The sequence below is a fragment of the Cyanistes caeruleus genome, chromosome 7 (assembly GCF_971803275.1).
Source record: "Cyanistes caeruleus chromosome 7, bCyaCae1.hap1.1, whole genome shotgun sequence".
Classification (NCBI taxonomy): Eukaryota; Metazoa; Chordata; class Aves; order Passeriformes; family Paridae; genus Cyanistes; species Cyanistes caeruleus.
The window spans coordinates 21630514-21647776 of record NC_141707.1 but is presented as its reverse complement, the minus strand read 5'-3'; the positions used below and the strand labels follow the sequence as shown (position 1 = coordinate 21647776).

At 34.7% G+C, this 17263-nt stretch overlaps 1 protein-coding gene across 11 annotated transcripts in view; it reads right to left on the bottom strand.

Annotated features, from left to right (window-relative positions):
- The window catches only part of TLK1 (tousled like kinase 1), a 67117-nt gene that overhangs the window by 20432 nt on the left and 29422 nt on the right, over nt 1–17263 (bottom strand). For all 11 annotated transcript variants that reach the window (XM_086896868.1, XM_086896866.1, XM_086896867.1 and 8 more), the window contains 8 exons: nt 13821–13896; nt 11241–11287; nt 10771–10857; nt 9590–9679; nt 8653–8745; nt 7246–7356; nt 5422–5558; nt 3946–4134 (listed from right to left, as the gene is read on the bottom strand). In XM_086896868.1, coding sequence (XP_086752994.1) covers nt 3946–4134; nt 5422–5558; nt 7246–7356; nt 8653–8745; nt 9590–9679; nt 10771–10857; nt 11241–11287; nt 13821–13896 — 830 coding nt within the window. The remainder of the gene's footprint in view (nt 1–3945; nt 4135–5421; nt 5559–7245; nt 7357–8652; nt 8746–9589; nt 9680–10770; nt 10858–11240; nt 11288–13820; nt 13897–17263) is intronic.

The window sequence follows — 17263 nt, the reverse complement described above, 5'->3', positions numbered from 1 at the left end:
CTACTACTAAATAAATACTGTATTTTAACTGTCTGCAGCCAAATAAACTCTGAAACACATGCAATAAATTCCTAAAATTCCCCAAAATGTACAGGACATAATCTTTGTATGTTGCATAATTTTTCCTGTGACATATAGGGTCATGATGTGCCACTATTACTTGACGCTGGAAGAAAGCTGATGGCTTTCCCGGTCTGAAAGGCTTGATCACCACCAATCAAAACTTCCTTTTTTCTTTTTTTTTTTCTTTTTTTTTTTTTTTATTAAATTAGAAAGCATAGGCCTTTCAGAGGCTTATGTTTTCACCACCAAATTTCAAAGGTTTTGACACAATATACATGTGCAGACATAACCAGTCTTCTTTTCACTTCTTCCTCACAAGTGCAGACAAAACCTTCTACAATCAAAATTCTTTTAACTGGTCTGTACAGACAAGACAAAAAACCCAAAGTAGCCATGTGTTCCTTGGTTTTCACCATGATCAAGCCTGGTACATTTACAAGCATCTCTCTTCCTACCTCTGCCCTGCTGGAAAATCGTGCTGGATACATAGGCAGAGCAGAATGCAGCCATGCTCCCGAACAGCCATATACACATCCAATACAAGCTTTCTGGCTACAGTTTCTGAAGTTTTTCTCTTTTGGTCCAAGCTTATTCTCACCCCAGTTCCCCAAATTTCTACAAGGATGAACAAACTTTAACCAAGAAAAAACCTTCCATGATGTCTTTTCGCCCATTGTTTCCATGTTTGCCTTAGAAACAGACTGCCTCAGGAAAGGAGCTGTCTTTACTTGTCCAGTAGAGCCCAGACACATTGTTGGCACTTCAGCCTGAAAAAGTTCCTGAAAATATTTTTATTTGTTCCATACAGAACAGAATGCTCCTGCTAAATGATGCATTTGTTCAGCCACAGTAACAAACCCTGCCAGCTCTCTCTGCTCTCCTAGTCCAAACTGCATGCTGGGACAATGCATACAGGCTGCCATGGAGGAAAACACTTGAAGAAACGACAGGGAAGTGAATACAACTGAAATGGCTGAAGCTGCAGAGGAAGGATTCCACCATCTAAACCAAGTAAAATATTGCTCCTAGAAGCAATTGTCTTGTGAAATAAGAGCTGCTTTCAAAAACTGGGGACTTGCATTATAATCTTACAGAACCCTCTCATGTCTCCAAAGAATGTGGAAGAGAGTTTTCAAACAGATTTTTTTTCTGGGACTAGGGTGGCAACCTCTACTTCAAATAAGTATTTTTTCTTTAAATACATTTAAATTTATTCTTTTCACATAAGATGATAAATAAAATTACTTTGTTCAGTAGAAAACAGAACTCTCAAAATTGAAACTACTTTTAGTTTTGGCTTAGGCAACAAAAAGGGGAAGAATGATGGAAAACCAGGACAGTGTTTAGACTCATGTGTTCCATGTTACTTGAAGCACCAAGCCACCACTCACTCACAAGACACTGGCAAGCTGGCCACTATTATACCAATAACTTCAGAGCAAAATTCTGCTTTTACATTCCTAACAGAGACTGCAGTATATTCAGCTAAACTAAAACAATGCCCTTATTAAGAATGCCTCAGGCAACACCTTCAGTCTGTTTCAACGTAGCTGACACCTGTTTGCAGCAAAAGCTTCAATACTCCTGATTGTTACAGAGCTATAGAACATTTTGTCTTGTCAACACCGGAAGCTGGAGATATTTTTTAAAGCAAACAATGCAGTGTAAAGACACCTGTTGGTAACAATTCCTAGCAAGTAATTTATATGTTTAAAATTAATCTGCTTGATCACTAGCATGTATGTACTAATTCACTACTGGTTTAGTTCATTAATCTCAAGCAGCTCTGCATTTCCTCATGCCTCACATAAATAGAACCTTTTCCATTTGACTATACTAATTAAGATCATTACTGTCGAAGTCATGCAGAAACAGCGATAAGCAATGTAATAGGAGAGAATCCCATAGAGTACATGACAAATTTACTCTAAAATGGAAGTGCATAATTAACGTTTTACCAAGATACACAAAATAATTAATTCTGTACTGAGAAGCAGAAAGGAGTCAACACATAATGCTACAACACAAAGTTATAACAAATCCTAAATATAAAAACCCCCTTTTGAGTAAAGGCCTAAGAACATAATGTGGCTAAATGATTGTGTGATCTCAGGATGCATTACAGATCTCCTCAAAGATCTGAAACAAAATTTATAAGCTTATAATACAGGCAAATAACCTCATATCTAGATTATATAATGATTGAACTACTATACTTTAATGCAACACAGTTTTGATTCAATAACTGCTTACATTTTTGCTAGCATTAGATACAAAACAACAATTCTGATTGTTCTCCTGGCGATTCCATAATAAGCAAGCTTTTTCACGTGTCATTTAACATGTAACTGGTTAAGCCAGATGAAATGAAACTTTGCAGTCTTTAGTAAATTGGACATTATTTAACACCATGTAACGCCAGAAAATCTTCCAAAGTTTATTACCAGGAATTCATCTTGTTCTGCTTAAAAATTAGAACGTGTTGTCTGTACTTCTTCCCCAATTTATATGTTATCATCTCTCAAATCTCAGCATTAAGATCATGGGAGTATAACCAGCCAGAGTTAGCAAATAAAAATTTCTGTAAATTTTCAGGTATTTTCCATTACTAAAATGTTACTTTTAGTAACAGGAGGGATTACATGCAAACACGCAGCAGTATTATTTTTAACACAACAGCAATATTTACTGTACTATTCTGAAGTATTAATTATGGCCTAAGAAGAAACACAGGCACTAAGCATTACTGAAGAGTCACAATGAGCAATGACTCTTCAGCACTCTACCAAAACACAAGTAACGCAAAGCAAGATTTGCTTACATTGCCAGCCTTACTACTGTATTTTCATGATATTTTTGTCACGGTAAAACAACGTCACAATGTGAATTTTAAGAATGATGCATTATGCAAAACACATGCAGCTGTCTTCAAGGGGATGGTCCAAATGTATTTATTTATCAGAATTAAGCAGAGCAATTTATATACCCTCCATCCCCAGAGATATAAATTACTGCCTCCACATGTGAGAGGTGACAGAGGACCATGCTCAACACAGCTTACTCTGCAAAGTAACACAGATCAATTTGCTACTCTTTTTAAGCCCAATTATTTACTTTTTACTTAAAAAGATACTCTATCAGCTGTAGCCTCTTAGCAAAAAGGGCAGTAACTAGTATCTTGAAGCAGCAATTTCATAAAATATTCGAATTAAATGTCAAGAACTCATCTTTGTGTGCCTTGAATTATACCCTGTCTGCAGGAAAAAAAGAAAACCCTAGGAAAAAAGTGTTCTTTAATAACTTTCAATTTTTATGTTTCAATGACAAAAAATTTTAATAGTCAATATGTGAAATGGGATCAGTAACTTCTGACAGTTGGTCACAGGATGAAGAATTCAGAAAGGGGGGAAAGGTATTTCCATTTGTTTTAAGACATGTCTTCAAATACTAAAGGCTGAAAAAAGTTGTTTTTTTTTTTTAATAAATACTGTTATAGGGAAAAAAAAATCTCCAACTAGAAGAGAAGCTCTTAAACCAATGTGGATAAAGAAAAGTTCAATCGGTATCAATGACATTACAAGACTGAGAAGTCAGGATAAGGACACTTCTAGATCAGGATAACATAAGGAACATTGCCTATCCCCAGAATGGGCCCTTCTCTGGTGACTTTACCAAAACCAAATTGTCCACAACTTCACAGACAGTGCAGTTGTACAACAACTTCATAGACAGTGGTGCAAATTTCTGTAACATCAGCAAGTCCTCTGTGAGAATATAGCTGCTGAATATACCGAGTGTCTTTTTATGCTGTTATTTGAATAGAACACACACAGACAATATCTGAGAATTTATGTAAAAGACTGATTGAAATGTTAAACTTACAGCTGTGGTAAATTGGGTCTAACAAAGGGATCGTTTTCTGCCCCATTCACAGCTTTATTTTTCCTCTGCTTGGGTTCAGAATTGGCAGATGGTGCCTGAGAATTATTTGTAGTTGGAGGCTTTCGCTTGGCCAGGAGCTTTCTTTGCCTTTCAATGTCTTCCCTTTGTTGATTCACCCACTCTTGTTGCCTGTAAACCCCAAAAAAAGCTTTATTAAAGTTTCATCAATTTGCATTTTTTCAAGAACTATCTTTTTAACTAATAACGCATTTAGAAATTTTAAAAAACTTACTGTACATGTGAAAATGTTTCCTAGGAGAACGAACACCAGTGTTCTTCATGAAGTGGAAAAATTTTGCTAAGGTTATGGCACAACTTACTTTTTAAATATATGGTGGTTTCAGGGGGATTTTTTGTTTTTGTTGATGTTTTGGGGTTTTGTGGGGGTTTTTGGTTTTTTTTGTTTTGTTTTTGAAAATGTTATGCATGACTTCTGCACTAGAAAAAGAAAAAAAAAATTGATCTGAGCTGGTGGATACCTTATTTTATACCAAAAAAACATCCCCTGATAGCATCAATAGAGAGTACCTGATTTTTATAGGCCAAGTACTGAATTTGATCTGGCCATTCCCAAATAAATCATCAATTTGGTTGTATGGCAAACGATTACAGCTTTTATGCAAAACACACCTTGTACAGACTGTTTTTAAGACTGTTAAGAAAAACAGTGTCCCAAGCAATCCCATAATGCTAAGACTAAATATTGCCCTTCAAAAGCTGAAATCTTGGTGAATTACTTTTTAAAATATATGTATTCTTCTATCTATATATCTATCTGTATCTCCAATGAATCAGGCTCATTACCAAAGAACTCCTTTGGAAGCACTGCAGAACTATTTTACCATCATCTCTGAGAGTCCTGCAGAGCCCTTTGCCTTGGCCCCATCTCTGGGAAACACCTGCTATGGCAGCTCTTTTCCATGTGGTTTCTCTCCCCCATCCTCTTGCACTAGACCCTATCTGAGGCTGCCAGATTCGGGCTTCACAGCGCTATGGAGCAGGATGCTGGGAAAAGCTGCTGCCATGAGGATGTGCAGGTAGCATCTCTGTAGCCAGTGAGAAGTTCACTGATCTCATCTGTCCCAATGACCATCAGTGATACATGGTTAGCTTCCTGAAAAAACACTGATTTACCTTTAAAGTTCTGAGAGCTGATTTGAGTAACTATGTTCTGCTTATTTACTACATTAATGCTTTTCTAAAGATAATTAAAGTGAAACTAAACTGTTTTCTAAAGACACACAACCTCAGCATTCCCTCAGCTGATTAATGGAGTTCCATATTCTCAGTCTTCAAAAGGCAAAGCAAAATACAACGTATGAAAAGCTGCTTCAATCCTAGAACATTAGTAATATCAAAGTCCACTAGAGGGAAGTAACAATTAGTGAGAATTTTAAGAACATAGCATTGACTAACTTCACAAGATTTTGAAATGCAAAGCCATCTGTCCACTGTTCAGTAAATGAAGCACCATGACGAACTGTTGTAAAATGCCCCAGGCGTAATCTGTCTTGCATGCTCTTCTCTCTGCTTGCCAGCTTCTCCTGTGTGCTCTAAGAAAACAACCAAAAAAGTTCATATTTAGTAACACTAAAGTGTTAAAGAAGTCAATAAAACAACTCATGGTTTGTTTTTTCCCTCCAACAGCCTATTAAGGCAGGGATAAGAGGAGAGTAAACAAAAATATGTTGTAGTATTTACTCCATTTATTCTAATTTCTACAGAACTCAAGCATCTGCAGTTGCCAGAACCAGTACTAGAGGACAATTTATGCACCTAAAAACCCCCCTGAGTTTGGCTCAGTTCTCCTATAAAGCTTGCTGCTCTTCATCATTAAAAAACCACTTTATTTAGAGTATCAGCATCATAGAGGATATAATTAAGATTCTATCCATACATGTCTACTACAACAAATGAGCCGACTGAGATACCATAAGGAAAACACTTCCTATACCTAGCCTGGAAACTTCCTTGACAAATCATCTGTGGTACTGCTTGTACCAAGGTGACTTGGAGCAGGAACCTCAGTGTGACAATGCACTGTGGGCAGGCTTAACTGCAATCAGATGCCCACTTGCAGTGCCAGAAGCAGGTGCCCTTCTTAGAACCAGCAGTGCTACCACAAACATCCTTGGGATGTGATGGAGTCTGCCTGGTCTCCCTCAAAGAAAGAGCACTATGAACACCTAATGCAAGGAAACCACTTTAATTGTTACAAAGGCTTGCTTCATAAGAAATGTCTGTGGCTCAAAAGTCACATACACACACACAAAAAAAGTGACAAGTTGTCAGAATTAAGGATCTTTTTACAAACAGACTTCTAGATTGAAGTAGGGCCTTCCACAGGAAACATCGCTTGTGGTATTCTCAGTCTGAAGGTACGCACTTACTATCATGCCAAATAGATCTGATGCATCTTCTCCCTGCATTCCCCTCATGCTGGAATTTAAAAAGACCTGCAATAATTTATTTATAACATACTAGTGCGAAAACTCTCCTGAATCCTCCAATGGCTTGCTTTGTGCCATTGTGTATGACAGCAGGATCCAGCAGCTAGCACTAGGAAAGGCACTGGGGTAGTTTATCTTAAACTTTTTTGTACCTTCATTTCTAATAACATGATTTGCTATGAACTTTTTTAAGATTTTTTTTTTTCATGAGGCTATTTTAAAGAAGAGGGAGAAAAATAGGGTATCCTTGTCTTATAATAAATTGCTACCAGTTTAAATATAATTGGTGTGAAATTTCAAAAAATAATTAATTAATAGTGTGTGAAGGCAGCCATCTTCATTTCCTTTTTTCCATCAATTCTGAGCAAACATGGCATGTTATCATTTTCCATCAAAAATTACCTTAGCCACTTAAATGTCTCACAGAGATATTATCCATCTCCTCTTCACAATAGATTATGTTCAAAATTCTTTTATCCACTATGATCTCACCATTTTTCCAGAAAATATGCCATATACTGAACTCATAATTTTGATGCTTTGCTATTTTGAATTACATATGATGGGTAAATCCTTAAATTAAAACAGGTGCATGATCTGAAAAAGGCTAAACGTTTTAGTTAGCTTATTCAGGTTTATAAAAACACTGTCAGATAGAGACCACAGATAGGAAGTTTCAATCTCAAGTGACTAATGGGAAAAAGCTGAAGTGAAAAGGAAGGAAGCATAATGGAGTTTTACTGCAATCTCTCAGCTTTTATCACTAAGATTTTAAGAGCGGTAAACTTACCTTTTCAATTAGAAGCTTCTTGCTCATTGAAATACATTTGTTTAACCTTTCTTTGTATTTTTCAAGTAGTTTTTGTTGTTCATCTATTTGTCTTCTAAGATCACAATTAGCCTAATAAATATATACAAAATATGAAGAGATATATTGAAACACGTTTTTTTAAATCAGCTGTCACAGAAAATGAATATATCTACTTTAACTAAATTAAGGAACATACATCCATAAACACATCTATTTATCTAAATAAAAATTTCATTTCACTGATCTATCACTATCTATGGAAGGATGCCTTGCTTCTTTTTTATTTCCTTTACATTTTCCTGCATTCTGTATTACAGAGCATTCAGCATAATGAGACTATATAAAAGCTCTGTACCAATCTCAGGTTCAGCTCTCCAGTGAGGGCTCCACTTACATTCAAACTGGAAGTTTAAATTTTAGCATCTTTATATATGATTTCTATATAAATTCAGATTATATCTATAATTATGAATTATATAAATTCAGATCTTTATATATGATTTCTGAAGGCATGTGAATCCTAACATCTTCAATTTAAAAGAAAGCAAAAATTTCACAATGATAAAAGTTTCAATGATCTGAGTAGGAAGTTTAACAAATTCCCTGTGTTCCAATTATATTTAACTTACTGCCTTAAAAATCCCACAATATAGTTTTGATTAAAATTAAAAAAAAATAGTTTAGGGTTGTCTATCCCATACTGTTGAACATGTGTTAAAACAATCTACATATACAATTTCATAGTACATGATTGCATGGGTTGATATTTTTAGGCATTGTACATATCTACGTACACATACAAACACTAAACAGACTACAACTTGTGAATACAGGTTTGTTTCATATTTCTGTATATCTCCTCTCCAGTTCTTCCTTCAAGAGCATAAGCCTAAAGATTTTTTTTTTCTGAAAACAGGTCTTAGCACAGTATAGCAGAGTTTGCTTACTGAAAGAGGTTATTCATTGCCTGTAATTATTTCTGTCACATATTCTGTCTCCATTCTAAAAATGCCAAATAGTAGTTCCACAGATAATGGCCACTCACAATTAGAACCAAAAAAACACCCCCAAAACCACCCATTAGGTGAATTATAATATGAATTTAAGGAATTAATCAGCTGCCTGCAAACAGCATCAGTTTTCTTTAAACCTTCTGAAGTCTATAAACATACTGCATCATTAACAAGTTGTACCACAGAAGCTGAAGAACATTTCATTAGACATTTCATTTTATAGACTTCTTAGATTTTTTTAAAAAAAATTTAAAAAATTAAAAACTTATTATACCCTTTTATTTAAGTAATTTTTTTTAAAATCTAAAAACATTGTCCTCATATTCAGTCTACTGTTCTGAATAAATACCTCTACCCCATGTCCAACACTTACCCTGAGTAAGTCATCTATACGACCTTCTTTCTTTTCCAAGTCTTGATTTTTATTACTTTCTAGTGCAGCTAATTTCAGCATTGTGAGATCAGTCTAAAAAGAACATTTTGAAATATTTATCCTTTCCTTTTACAACTACAGCATTATTCTTATGCTTGTTAGGCAGAGAAATAAACTACTTTAAAACATTCAACAACAAGACAGTAAATCTTATTTTCAGGTATTTCAAAGTGTCATGAAAAGTACTTATTCAAAATCACTTTCCCTTTTCATGAGGACAACTGTGAACAGCTGGGACAAACCATTAACACTATTAAAAGATTTCATCACCAACTGAGAAGTTACTGTTCATAAAAACACAAACAGGGAAAGAATGTAAATGTCAACTAATTAATTTCTCTGTATTGGTCCACAGGTGAAGCAACCTTTTTCTGACTAATGTCAGAAAGACAGATCATGTCAGAAAAGGCAGAGAGAACGAAACAGTTGATTTCAGCTTTTAGAAGTCCCATCAGAATTGTGTGTTGATCATTTTGATTGCCATCTCATCCATCTCATTTCTCCTCTTCAATGCTGGATTTTAAATACAGTATGACAATGGCAGCTGTCAATTCAAATGCTGCCTCAAAAAGCAGCCTCTAATTCTAAAATCACACAACAGCTAAATTCTTGAGCAAAAATCTACCATATACATACGTGACACGGTCATCTATGTATATCCATGAAGTGCAATACTGGGAGCTGAGCAAGTGCAGAATATAAAACTCACCAGAGATATTTAAATTATGAGCTGCTGGACTTAATAGAAAACTGCTTTGGCAATTTTAAAAAGCAAAGCTTTTCAAAGTCTTTAAGCGTTTAAAAGAAGTTAAAAGACAAAGAAATAAACATAACTACTTTTTCCTTGCATTCTAATGTGATCTACTGAAAAAGTTACCTGAGTAATTTTAATAGATAACTGCTTTGGTTGTGTGAGAGGGTGGTCCCCAAAAGCTAATGAAGTAGGAGAAGGACTATTCTGTCGAACCTGAAAGGCATGAAAGCAAAATATCTTAGATACAACTGTAATATTTAATTATGAGCATAGCCTTGGTACAACTCTTGGCAGGAACATCTCAAAGAACAGAGAAACAAGGTATCTTTACACAAGCTACTACTTAGAGCACTGCATTGAGAGCTATCAGTATGGCATTACATATCACTTGCAGTTCAGGAAAGATGCAATATATTCTCTGAGAAAACTAAGATTGTCACTTTTGGGAAACAGACTAAAAGATTTAAGACAATACAAGACTGACATAAGGTGATGTCAGTCTTACAAAGACTTATTTTTCTGATTCTAAGCTTTCACAAATCAAGAATAACGTGAGTTATTTTTGGAGTGTTTAGTTCTCATGGGAGAACCAGAGAGGGGAAGCTAATGCAGATCAGAACACAAATCCTGTTAATGAACCTAGTCTGTGTGAATGAGACCTTTTTCAAGCCAAATTCCAAAATCTGTATTACACTCCATATTGTTGGCAAGACCAAGAGGATGCCTGAAATTGAAAGCACATGGAATAAAAGCTGAGGTCTGCTATCAGAGAAAACAAATCTTTTCTGTAACTGGCAAAATTTGTTTGGCCATTTAGAACAACATGTTGGTATGCTGAGCACTGAAACTGTGCTTATGAGAAGGAAAAAAATGAATTAGCATGACCAACAAAGAGAATTTTAAAGGCAGATTAGGGATCAATTATTGAAAAAAAATTATGATTTATCGCAAACTGAGCTTTTGAAGTCCCCAGCTAGGCATCCAAGTTTCCTTATAAGTAACAAAAAACCCTTCCTCTTCTGTGTGAGGCCTATGAATAGATGCCATTACATTTTAACATTTATTCAACACTTTACATAACTACTTTGTATTTAAAAAAAGTGTAAGGAAAAAATAATCCAGTGTTAATAGAAAAATTTAGTTTTAATACCTAATTTGATTTTTTCCTTTTCCTGTTGGAAGAATAAAATCTTTCACAGGACTCATTCCTTTGAAAACTCTCCCCTTGAATAGAGATTATTTTCAATTTTGCTATTTTTAGACTGTAAAACTATCTCCAGCAGTGATGAAGTTCCCAGACTTACAGAAGAAGGAGCGGAATGTGAATTCTGAGGAGAGCGGATTGCAGGAGGTACACCTCGCACTGGACTCGAGCCGTTTCCACCTTGGTACTGTAGAGCACATACAGACCTCCAATCAGTCAGTCTTCTCAAAATACATTATACATCTACTGAATGTTTACAGTACATTCCTCAGCTCGTCTGTACACAGAACTTGTAAATCAGATTGCATTACTTTTATTAGTGCAGCCTTCAGCTGTTTAAAGAACAATGAGAAAGATAACGGGTTTTGTATTTTAGTTCAGGCTCCATCAAGAGATGACTGCCATCTCTACTTCAAGGTTTCATACTTAGAAGCTAACAAAGTAAAAAGAAGTAACCTCTCAAGAGGCCTGTCCATTACAACCAAGTATGTTGTAGCATCCAAAAAAACACTAAAAGGATATTTTAAAAGAAAATTTTAAAACCAACATCTATTTTTACAAAATTCTTACCTCAAAGTAGTCACTTATCTTGTGACCACGTCCCCCAATATTTTTTCCTGCAATAAATACAGTAATATATTAGAACTGGTTAAATAAATTACTTGTGGAGGTGTCCTACATTTTTACGTATAAAATAATTATAGCAAAATCTTACCACTTGTTAACCACTTGGTTTTCTTTGATGTGGTAATACATGATGTCCCTACATAGGTAATTAAGGGATTGCCAAAACAAAGTGATTTGCATATTCCATTCATTGAGAAATCAGATATTAAGTCATCCTCAATTCCTAAACCAGTTTAGAATAGACTTTACAGAAACCCTAGACCTCTTCTAGATAACAGGAAACTCATCTCTCAGCCTACAGATCAAACCTTTAGCTCTAAGTCCCTCCCCTTTTCAAACACTATCTCAAAGTATCAAATTAACCAAGTCTACTCACAATATATACTCCTGGTGAGTTATTATGCCCAAATATTCTGCCTAAGGATTCTCCTAGGTGCAGTAACAGTGAGGGCAAAGAGAATGACAAGTATTTCCAGTCCTCTTAACCTGATTATGAATTGGGTAACTTACAGTGTTAACTAGGGAAATAAAACACCAGAGAATGAGATTAGAATGTATCTTAAACAGATTGAGACTTCAGAAGAACTAACAGGAATTGTATTTCTTCAACAGGAAGACCTGACCCATATATGTGGCATTCCAGAGATTGCACCTATACCTTATCCAATGAATGCACAAATGTTTTCTTCTGTTTGGCTCTAAGATAACCAATAAATCTTAAGACTGGGTTTTTCTCCTGTGGAAGTCAGACAACCTCTTAAGAGACATCTTGCAAATGAACTATTGTTCAAAGCCTTTTACTTTAGAGAAAGAAATTTTTGCAGCACATTAGATCATTATCCATAGATCCATAAATTAAATTTCTCCTTTTTAGCAAAGATTTTCAAGCTTTTCTATTGCTTCAGCCCTGATGAATTCTCTCTAGTTCAATATACCTCTGTACTGACACTGCTGCATAAAATGCTGTGTCACTAAGAAGTAACACAAAACACCAGAAACATTTGGCAGCCCTTTTTGTGTCAAGACTTTTAACAGAAATATTTAGATAAAATATTTCCAAGACCTAGAACAGCACCCAGCTAACTTCTCCAGTAGTTACCCAGTCACTGTACATATATATTGCTGCTACTTCCCTCTAGCCAATTCTTTACCTACTCTGTAATTCTGCTAGTGATTTCTGTCCTCATGCTTAATTCTCATATATCACTTTATCAAATTTGCTTTCATGCAGATAAATGAGACAGGCTGCATTCCTTTTCAGTATAGAAAAACCTATTTGATGTCATGTTACAGAACTGCACTGAAGAAATATGTCAAATTATTTTGGCACAGCCAATTATGAATAGATTTACACTGATTTATACCACTTTCCAGTTACTTCTGTGCTCTAAACAATCCTTTTCTTCAACATTTATGGATTAATTTACATATTGCAAAGTCAATATCCTGGGTATGCAATAGACAAGAGATTGATTTCTTGTTTCTTTTTTCCAATACAATAGAGTTTTTGCTTCAACTGTACTGTACCACTCCAGGAGGGTGCAGTTTCTTAGGCCAGTTGCTTGAGAATATTGTAGTGCAGACTACTCAGTTTTACTGCTGCTGACAGTAAAACAGTGATTGTAAGACATTATAATAATGTTTTCTATATTAAAAAGTCCCCCAAAATTTCCATCATCTCTAATTTCAACACTCATTAGTAACAGGAAGGATAAGCTACTAAAACAATTAAAAGAGGAAATTTCATTCAGGTTCTTTGAACAAAGCAGGTGTCTATGAAGTAACACTTAGGAAAAAATTAATTTTAATCAAACAACATGATTCTTCTACTAATAGCATGCTGCATCACGAAGACTTCCAGATATGGAGTCCATTGTTTTATATCTGAAGTGATATTTTCTAGTTCTGTTAGAATGATAAATAAAGCTGATATAGATGTTATCAGAACTATTTCCGCTCCCCTTCTGATGAATTTTTGTCTTGACGTAAAATTTCCACCAGTCCTCACCCAAAAGTCATACTAAAGAGAGGAATGACAAAAACTAAACTTTGTAAATATTAAATTAGAAATCAGTCTCATCATGATTTCCCTACCCCTCTAGACTACAACAATCTTCCACAGAAAAGGAAGAAAAAAATTCAATTTTTATTTATACCTGTAAAACAAGCATCAGATATTGTAATCAGTAACCCCTTTTTCCCCTTATCCACTGAAAAGAAATACAAACCACAAGGTATTTTGCATGAGAAGAATTGCTATAATTCCTAAAAAGATTACAAAGTTGTATCATAGCTGCGAGTTACACATGCAGTAGCTCATGATTCTTTTGGGTAATTGCCAGGCCAGTTCATGTTTTACTTGCCCATCCCTCACAGTGACAAATGGGAGGGTGAGAAGAATACTTAATTTGCTATCCAAAACGTAACACCCATCTTATGTAAGCAAAAATACAGAATTTTTAAGGCTAACAGTCAAAATTGTTACATGCAATCACTACATAGTCAATTTACATTTTAATTTACCTTGGCTGCTTTCACTCTGAGTGTCTGCTTTTCTTTTTCTTCCTCTGGAAGGTTCTGACTGTTTCTTCTCTGGAGTCTACAGACAACAAAGATAACATGATGGAACATAAGCTCTATTTATTTGTATTATTGCTGTATTATTGTGAAATAAATTTAAATCCTCATCCATAAAACATGATTTCACAATTCAGCAGGGATTTAATTTCAGATCATATTTAAACCAGATAATATGATCTTTGGTCAGTCAGGTACAAGCTAGAAGATGTAGTTAAGAAAGTGAGAAGTAATTCTTAAAATTATTTCCCAAAAGGCAATTTCACATATTAATTGTTAAGCAATTACTCATTTTCAATTCATTCCCAGGGTTATGGACACCCATTTTTGCTTCATTTATGCCTATATTTTCCCGAGATCTCTATTTTAGTGTGGGTGATTTAAAGCTTAATACTTAAGTGAAATCATCTGATTCTTGATGGTGTTTCCTACACACCACTGTACCATAAACACAAAGTCCAATAGGAAGCCAGTAATGTTGCACTTTTTCATAAGTGCAAAAGGTATTTTCAGGCTAATAAAAACCATATAGATTTCTAGAATCCGCTGAGAATTAAAAAGAAAGTAAAACAGGAAAAAGTAGAGAGCAAAAATTACTCAAAATGTTAATATCTATCCACTTAAAAATTGTCATCCTCCCTATATACTTTTATCTCAAGAAAAAGAAAGAAAAGCAAGTGAAAAAATACAGATCTGTTAACATACCTGGAATAAATTATTCTATACAGTTGCCTAGAAATTACAACCACCGTGTATGAAACAGATATCAAGAAAGGGCTGTGATCAGAAGCATCTCTAAATTATATTTGCTCCTGTTTGATCTGAGGATTCAAACCAGTTAGTCTCCCCAATTCAAATTAAATAATAAAAGCTGCTTTTGTTCAGCATATTGCAGCTTTGTGAATGGGTATTCTTCATGGTGCCCCACACACTGGAGAAAGCATAGGAGACATTAACTGAACTATTTTACCAGTAAACCAAAGATCCTTAATGGTTCAGACTAAATCTGAGACAAGATGCTTCACTATTTCATGATACCATAATTTTATCATTTTATTGTATCTGTCTTTTGGTGCTCCAAGTATACTTTCTTAACACAGAAAATTTTATCAACATTCTAATTTCAACCATCAGTAAAATCATTTCAAGGACGTTTCAATTCCAAAATCTTCTTGTGGATATGCTGAAATATAAATTTACTACAAATACCCAACAGTATTTATGTTGGCAAGAACCACTTTAAGCTACCTTTGATGCCTAGAAAATTATTGGTCTATAAGAACCAGCAGGACAAGAAAGGTCTTCCTTACCTATACCATGTATTTTTGGTGTTTTGACTCTGTGTGTAGCTTCATAAAGATAACTGTAGGTTTTACAAGTGTAAATGTTGTATTATCAGGCTATAAATTAAGTTTAAATTAAATATATTTTATTTTATAATAAACTCATTGAACTGATATCTGCATCTTTTACAGCGCTATCATACATTAGCAAAGTATACAACAAAGACTCCTGGAAATGGAATTACCTCAAAACTATTGATTCTAAAAGCAGAAAGCTTAGTTTAGAAATTTTACTTAAATAATTTGGAATTATTGCAAGGTAAATAGGTAACATTAAGTTTCCTTTCCACAAACTAAATTGAAACTAATTAATCAAGCATTTTCAAGTTATTCTTATTTTCCAACTTTTAATTTTGCAGCTACATTCTAATGTAGTAAGAAAAAAAAAAAAAAAAGAAGTTTAAAAGCTAATTAATGACAAAATATGTAAGATTTCCCACACTAAAACTAGTTTCCAGCTGCTATGGCCTGTATTTAAAAACCAGCCATTTAAAGAGGTTTATAGTTTTAAAATTCAAGTAATTCATAAATGTCTATTTCCTTAAGCTCTTCTGATTTCTTTCAGTGTTTAATTTAACCTTCCAAACTAGAAAGTACTAGCACACTAATGAGGTTATTAATGAGGTTACTCAACAAGGTCATGTTCCCCTTTTCTAAGCACAAAATTCGCATGATAATGTACAGCAAACATCAATCACTAGAAAATGTACTCCAAAATCCTTCTTAATGAATGGAGTCATATGAATTACAAGAAACTGAAGACTAATGGGGCTGGGGAGTATCTCCCTGATAAATGAAGACTGAAGCTACTTTCTGTAGCTGCCAAAGTATTTACGTATAGCGAAGATTTAGATTAAAATCTTACTATTTCATAAGCAAGATAAAATAGTTTAAAGGTTAATCAATGCTAGACTCTAAAGTTACATGGAAGTCACACACAGCTCGGCATAGTAGCAAAGCCTCGTACATCTTGGTCTTGATCCTAGTTTACCCCTCAATTTCACTGTGCTTCCCCTGAGTTTTCTCTTCACATTCACAGATTTAATGTGCCACTTCATGATGAAAGCATAGAGTAATGACATGAACACATCAGGGTTTGTTCAGAAATTGACAGTCTTGCTAGAATGATTCTGAGATTTGCATATCTACTTTTTTTTTTTCTTCCATGACCTACTGTAATACAACAGTGCTCTTCCAACATCAAATGATGGCACTGCTTCCCCAATAAGCAAGTCTTATTTCCACACTACCATCACTAGTACTATGAAACCTTCAAGGTCATTCTATTAAAACAAACAAAAACCAACACAACAAAACAATCCCACAACCTGTTTGCAATACTAAGATCTACAGCTTACTTTTTATGGTACTTTAGCATGTAAGTAACCAGATGTAATTTTAAGAACTGTAAAAATTGATTAACATACTTGTTATAACAACTATAATTTAAGTGAATACAAGTAACAACTTCTGAAAAAGAGTCGAAAAAATGTATGTCACTACTCAGCATCATTAAGACTCATCTTTCACTGTGCAATGGAGCACACTGGATTTGTGTGCAGGGACATTTTTGAAAAAGAAGCCAGTTTCTATTTTAGAATACAAGTCTTAGAATATTTAAAAGACAAAATATTATCCTTACCCAGAAGCATGGCTTGAGATTAAAAACACTGTGCAGACTTTCAAACTCAAATGCCTTGGAAAAGCTTTGTCTCTGTATCTCATGTATTGAACTGTAGAATAACATTTTCTTACACCACAAACTTATTACAGGTATAGCCAGTGTTCTGTGATCACTCAACTACTCACAGACATGTTTTTTTGACAAGGAATTGTTATAATGCATCATAACCTTCAGGCTACAGCAGCACATTTCCATTCCCACACCTACATCGGAACTGCATCACTACCCAGAGTATTTCTAGGAAAAGCCATGAATAAAAACAACAGGCAGACAGAATCTTATGGTTAAGTCTATGCAGTTGGATGCATAATCCAGCTGGGAAAGGTGAGGGGAAGAAAAACACAGCAGAGCTTTTTTCAACA